Consider the following 6,951-nt stretch of genomic DNA (forward strand, 5'->3'; position numbering starts at 1 on the left):
CAAATAAATCCATTTGTTGGACGAAAATAAATATCAAGTGCACTAGGTGTAAATTTCAAAACCGCAAAGGTGATGCATGTAATTTACACAAACCTTAGGAAAGGATGGTATAATTATTATTTTTTTATTGAACCAAACGGTTTTTTTTTTTAAAAAAATGTTTTTATTATTTATGGTAATTTCTAAAAACTAAAGGACGATCTATAAAAACACTTGCTAAAATTTATTTTTTTTCTTAGAGAAAGTAACAAATAAATTGGTGAGTTTTTGTGGACTTGGGCCAACTAGTTTGTTTAATGCATGAAGTCCATTTGTAAGGAAGCAAGAGGTGGTGGCTGGCCCATGGACGATGACTGGGCCCGGATTCTGATTTTGGTTCATCATCTCTCAGAATTGCTTCACATTGCAATATAGAGATTCTTACTTAGAATTTTTTATTTTAAATAACGGTAAATAAATTACAATAACTCAATTTTAATAGCTATAACTTAATTCAATGCATAAATATAACTAACAAGGTAAATAAACTACAATTATTTACATAAAGTCAGACAAATACCAACATATCTGGTGAGACACGAACACATGACCTTGAACTTGTTCATGGGACTTCAATCTTAATCTTAAAATTTTTATTGATATCAATATTTCCTATTCAAAATGTTAACAAGAGGGTTGAGATTGTAAATAAAACATTTTTAGGATAACTCTAAATATAATTTCTAGAGTATGATGAAGTGATCAAGTATAGTAACCTTTTTTTTTTGTTATTATTATTTTTATTACATGTGTTCTCATTTTATATTGAAGAAAAAATTAATCATATTTAGAGTAGGGATGAAATAATTAAACACCTAACAACAAGTGTAATTCTGAGATTTCGAATCCTAACAAGAATCCACAATAGAATAAACTAGTATAAAATTATTTTCTTGTGGATTGATTATAAAAAAAATAAATAAATAACAAAAAACACAAACCCTGTAATCGATGAACAATAAAGAGCTAGGGTTCGGGTGGAGATAAAACCGCATAATGCACAACTTCAGAAGAGAGCGACATTGAATGAAAAGTGGTAGCGCGTTTCAAAAAATTCTTACCTATATTAGGTTTGGTCAAGAGCAAGTGTACTATACTTGTCATGTAATTGGTCACTTTTTTTAAAATATACGTCAATCACAAATGAGTATATTACACTTACTATATAATTAGTTTAGATTGAACTATCCTCGATTTGAGTTAGAATTTTGGATGAGTTATTGTGAAACATCCACCAAATGTGATGAATGATGCAACATTTTCAGTAACAATTGATGCCTTTGCTCAACTATAAATATATATATGTATGTATATGTATAGCTAAGTGCAAAAAGAAGAAGAAGATTGCATGTGAAAACTATAATTAGGTTTTGTCAGCTCATTTGATTCACCAAAATAAGCAGCAGCAGCATAAATATGAAACCCCCATCACAATGCCGCTCCACTTTCCCATCAATCATTCCTCTCTTTCCCCTCCACCATCCCCCTCACTGCTTTTATATTTTTACTAGTGATTAAAGCACAATCCGTACCAACCCATATTTAAATTCTTGTAATATTGATTTAATTGAATAAAAAATAAATGGATAATTGTTTGTAACTAATACAATGAATTAACTTTAATTATGTATAAATAGAAATTTATTAATAAATCTAATTTGAAAAAATTATATTTGGATGAAACCAGTACAATTAAGGGTTTTTCAGGCACAATTTGGATACTCTCGAATTTTCTTAGGAAGTTTAGTTTACATTGGTCTAACTATATGCCATGTCATTAGTGCACGAATAGGAATAGAAATTGTCGCATCTATAAAAAAATCGACTATTTAGTGTTAATTAAATAGAATAGGAGTGTTCTATTTTTCTTTTTTTTTTTTTTAACAAACTTCTCTCAATTTTTTGATGGGGGTAAGAACAGTAAAATTACGTTTTCATTCATTTTTACATTTTTAAAATTTATTTGATGAGGGTAAATTAGTAACAACACATGTTTCTCTTATTATTTTCAAATCCAATTCTGAAATTTATATATATAATTGGAAATAAATATAGGAGAATATTTCTATATATATAGAGAAGAAGAAGAATTATTTTATTCTTTATAGCAAGCATTATTATTAATATGGTAAAGAAAGGTGGGTGAGGTTGGTTTGTGATTGTCTGTTTTGTGGGGCCACAAACGCCTCAATGATATTGATAGGCATCCTCCTCCTCCTCCTGATTGGGTGGTGTTGCTGCACCACCTCCACATCATCTGCTTTCTCTCTCTTCCCTTCTCTCTTGTTTCTCTCACTTCTACCTGCACAACCATCACACATACATACTCATATTAAATACATATTATGTCTTTATTTGGATTATCATGTAATTATGTACTCAACTATTTAATCCCAAATAGTTGAATTGAAAGTTTGGCAATTTTGTTAAATTGCTAGATTTTTGGGAGTGAATAATTGCACTCTTAGCATCAACAATTATTTAATTGACCAAAATACTCGACATTTTTGATAAAATTCAAAATATTTTAATCAATTCGTCCAGATAAAAACTTTGCATAGAATGAGATCATCTGGGACGACCAAATGATCTGGTAATAGTCTTATGATCTCTATGTAATTCGAAATCCCACTATTAGTAAAGTTGATATTCGATAGTGCGAATGCAAATCTTCTATCATTCTTTTATGTCACACCATCAACATATTTTTTCTTAAATTATAAATTAAATTATAATTTAAAAACAGATTACGTACAATATACGAATAATTGTGTCACAAAATTATATCTGCACCCACCCAATAGAACTGCATAAAAAGCTACTCAGCCAGTACAATATATTTACTTCTAAGCGTATCATCAGAATAATAAATCATTTTATAAAATCATAAAAATAATCACAATCATCAATGTACGAACCCAACAATTGATATCAGAGTTATGAACGGACAACATCAGAAAAGATTTGATTGGCGTATAAATAAGTGTCTGTACCAATCAACCTATTTGAGGGGAAACTGAAGACACCAGGCCCTGCTCTACTCATCATTAATTCACCTACCACCTTCTTTGCCAACTCCATAGTTCTAAGTTACATTTATGGAATAATAATGACATAAACAATTTTTTTTTTAAGTCTACGTATATTACAAATGAACCCCTTAATTTTATGATAATTACATTAACATCCTAAAATTTAGGTTTAGTATGAAAATTCTCTTAGTTTTTTGTAAGTTACATTGGTATTTCTTGAAATTATCTTTTACCGAACATTCAATCCGCAAAGGAGAATTGGTAATACACTTGTTCATAAAAACGTTTTTCAGCTTCTGGCTTAAAAAAAATACTTTTAAAATATTTGGGATACCAACTTTTACTTCTGAAACGGCTAAGAAAAACGCTTTTAAGCCAAAAGCTATAAGCACCTTGGGGTTGTATTTAGCTGTTTTGAATTTTTTGTAAATAAATTCAATTTTATTTTTTACTATTTTATCATTATTATAATAATCTTATTTTAATTTTACCGTTTTTAATTTATTTTTAGAATTATATATTTAAAGTTGATATAAGAGTTTTTAAATAATTTAAATTTGAACAATAATTAAATTTCATTTTCACATATATAATATTTTAATTTTTTTATATTTTATGTGCCATATCATCTAATTATATTATTTCGTTCACATATTATTATTTAATTAATTAATAAAATAATTACTTTTTGCAATCATGTAAGTTTAGTTTTTGTGTATGAATCAGTGTTTATATTACTTAGTGAGAGCATTATTAAATTAAAATTATTTTTTAATATTTTTTAAAAATATAAATATGGAATACTAATCAAAATAAAATTTATAATTTTTGTGAAAAAAAGAAATAATAAGCAGAAATATAGATCTTTTTGACACATAGGGACAAAACAGCCTTTCATCAATTAAGTTTATTTTAAAAGTGATTTTTCTCCAAACACTATCCAATTTAGCTTTTATTTGCTTTTCATTTTTTTATAAACAGTACCAATTTTTAATTATGCTACAATTTTCAAGTTTTTTCTGCAAAAATTACTTTTATAAAAATGAAAGTTTTTGCAAACACTCCCTTAAACTTCTGGGGAAGAAGTGCAAGGTCTATGAGGGGAATCCTTAAATACAAAAATTTGTAGGGTGTTTTTCATAAAATTGAGAAACTTTTGCATAATATTCCCTAATCTCATTGGATTAATATATATATTTATTTATTGCTTGATCCTTCTTACCTTCCATGATTTCTATTATGGTAAATCATAAGGATTTATTTGAAATTTATTATGATTATAAATATTTTTTATTATTTAAAAATTATAAATATTCATTGATAAATGATTGTAAGAGGTATTTGTTAGAGAGAAAGAGAGTAATTTAGCCTTGTTATTGACTTGCATGAAATAGTTGAGATAAACTCAATTACCTCTGCTGCTGCTGATTTTGGTTTCCCAGTAGAAGCAGGTGAATCTTCAGCTTCCGCCTCACTCTGCTGTACTGCTCTTTGTTCGGTAGAAGGACTGCGAGATGGACTAAGATCAGTGGGCGTGCTCTGAGTTCCGACATCTCTAGTCGTGCTCCGATTTTCCTCTGCAATCAAACAGATCATGAATTGCATTGAGGATTGAGACAAAGATTTATAGGCCTGATTCATTTGGAATGTTAGATATACAAATTTGAGACCTTGGATTGTGATTTTCACTTCGGTTTCATGTTCGATGATTGGAGACTTTGCCTGAAACTGCTGGAGCTGAGAATGGTAGATGAGTGGAGCAGACATAGTGATTCTGCTTTTCAGGCCGCGAAACGATCGCGCGCTGAGAGTTTTTGCTGATAAACACTCGAGTGGGACTTCCCCTGACAGGGGATTGCATATGTATTTCTCTGCATCGTTCCACTTTGAGTTGAGAGTTAAGCCGTCTGGCGATAAGTACTCCCATGTGTACAAAGTTTTTGCCTGTAATGCTGCAGATAAATTGTTCGAAGAAATTACAACAAGAACCCTTTATTCTACAAGCTTCTTTCTGTTTGAATTCTTACCTTTCAGGGCTGTGGTGAATGAATATTTTGAAGGGTCAATCTCCTCTGCATGAATTTTTGGAAGGAAAAATGTTATGATCAGGACTTGTGAGAATTTAATCAGAAGCATGTAGCGGGAATGTGTGTTTACCTCTAATTGTGTAGCCAGGAGAGGAAGCAGAGCTGGAGATGGTTATGTTTGATCTCAAAGACCTTTCATCCTCTCTGAAACTCTTCAAATTTGAGGCTGAAAATCTTCTTGAATTCGTGTTTCCTCGGCTGATTCGGGCTCTCAGAGCCCATTCTTTCAGGTCGAATTCCGGCTCATCGTGTCGACGAGAACCAAAAGAAGATTGCTTCTCTATGGCATTTGCCATGAACAAGTACGTATATACTTTCTTCAAGTTATTTTGCTTCACTTTTCCTCGCAACTCGGTACATCGTTTTATAGTTGTAAAAAATTTGAATTTGCCAAAAGTTACCTGAAAGCCTGCTTTTTGAAAATACCTTTTAACTCAGGGCCAAGAAATTCAAACTCAGTATGCTGTGTAATTCTTTCTTCATTAACTTTTTCTGCCGGCATACATTTAGGTGCTGGGCCATACTCCCATTGGCATATCTGGTGTGGGTATCAGAGGGGAAAATCTAAGCTTAAATCCCATTTTTAGTTAAAAAAATAGTGCAATCATTGAGAAGAATGGAGTGGTTTGGGGTATGATGGTGCAAAAATCATAGTCCTTTCTGAGAATACAGTGATGTTTAGTTTAAGGGCAGTGGTCCTATAGATGACCAGTTTTGTAATAACATTGACTCTTCCACTGGTGTGGGACATCATATGTTTGTTTCATTTCTTGATATGGGGGAGGGAAACATATATACTGCTGGATATGCAGTGTCCTGGTGTTTTGGGGCCTATGGTCCAGAGAAAAATTATTAAGTTTTTGATTGGTGGTATAGGACTATGGTTGGGTTCCAAGTACAACCCATCAAAATGAATACGAGCCGTTTATATTGGCCAACTTGACAATTGGCTAGTGGAGATTCACCCCTCAACAAGGATCTAATGTAGGAATGGGTGATTTTTTGATCTTTTATTACTACTGCCCCAATCCACACATCTCAACATAGATACTATAAATCTTGAGACTTTAGTTACACCCATGTCTCAATTATTAAATCTTTAGGTCTCGTGCACATCATAAGTTGGTCCTAGACGAGAAAGAAGTTGATACTTAATGTTGTCAAAATCACCGTAGGATGAAAGAAGTGATTTCATTCTTCCAAATTTTATCTGGGCGATAAGATAGATTCACCTGCCACAAAAACAACACCTGTCAGAAGGAGCCAGCTGGAGAGTTTCCAGGAAATCCTCCAACGATGAAGTTAAATCTTGGACATGAGGGAATTGCAAAATGAAGGGTTGGAGTAATCATAGTTGAGCTCTTAAAACTATGAATAATGGATGTTAATCTATGGTTGCATATGATTATGGAGGACCTCTCTGCTCAACCTTAATCATTATTCGTAGTTTAATATGGAATCACAATCATATACTTGAGTATTTGATAGTCAATATGCTCATCAATATTAATGCAAAACCAAAAGATTAAATCTATAAAATTAGACCTGTCAAACTCAGCAGGAGAAATATGCAACCACTTAGATCCTCATCAAATGCACTAATTATTCATTTTCTTCGGTAAAATGTATTACAAAGACATAACTTTGCACTAAGACGGGAATGAGTCAAGACAAACACTTTAAAAAGCATTATCTTGTGTAAGTAAAAAATAAAGAAGATATGGGAGAGGGTTTGTATTACAAGTTGGTGATAAGTAGCCATCAGTGTCAAGTTATTTTCAAGGTTTTTGATA

At 31.4% G+C, this 6,951-nt stretch overlaps 1 protein-coding gene across 1 annotated transcript; it reads right to left on the minus strand.

The window, feature by feature from the left end:
• Positions 1,491 to 5,624, minus strand: LOC105178351. The gene is made up of 5 exons (XM_020698966.1): positions 5,229 to 5,624; positions 5,099 to 5,143; positions 4,742 to 5,023; positions 4,485 to 4,648; positions 1,491 to 2,341 (listed from the first exon to the last, which is right to left on the minus strand). The coding sequence occupies exons 1-5, from the start codon at positions 5,452 to 5,454 to the stop codon at positions 2,135 to 2,137; spliced, it is 924 nt and encodes a 307-aa protein (XP_020554625.1). The 5' UTR covers positions 5,455 to 5,624; the 3' UTR covers positions 1,491 to 2,134.

Source organism: Sesamum indicum, linkage group LG15 (assembly GCF_000512975.1).
Source record: "Sesamum indicum cultivar Zhongzhi No. 13 linkage group LG15, S_indicum_v1.0, whole genome shotgun sequence".
NCBI classification, from domain to species: Eukaryota; Viridiplantae; Streptophyta; class Magnoliopsida; order Lamiales; family Pedaliaceae; genus Sesamum; species Sesamum indicum.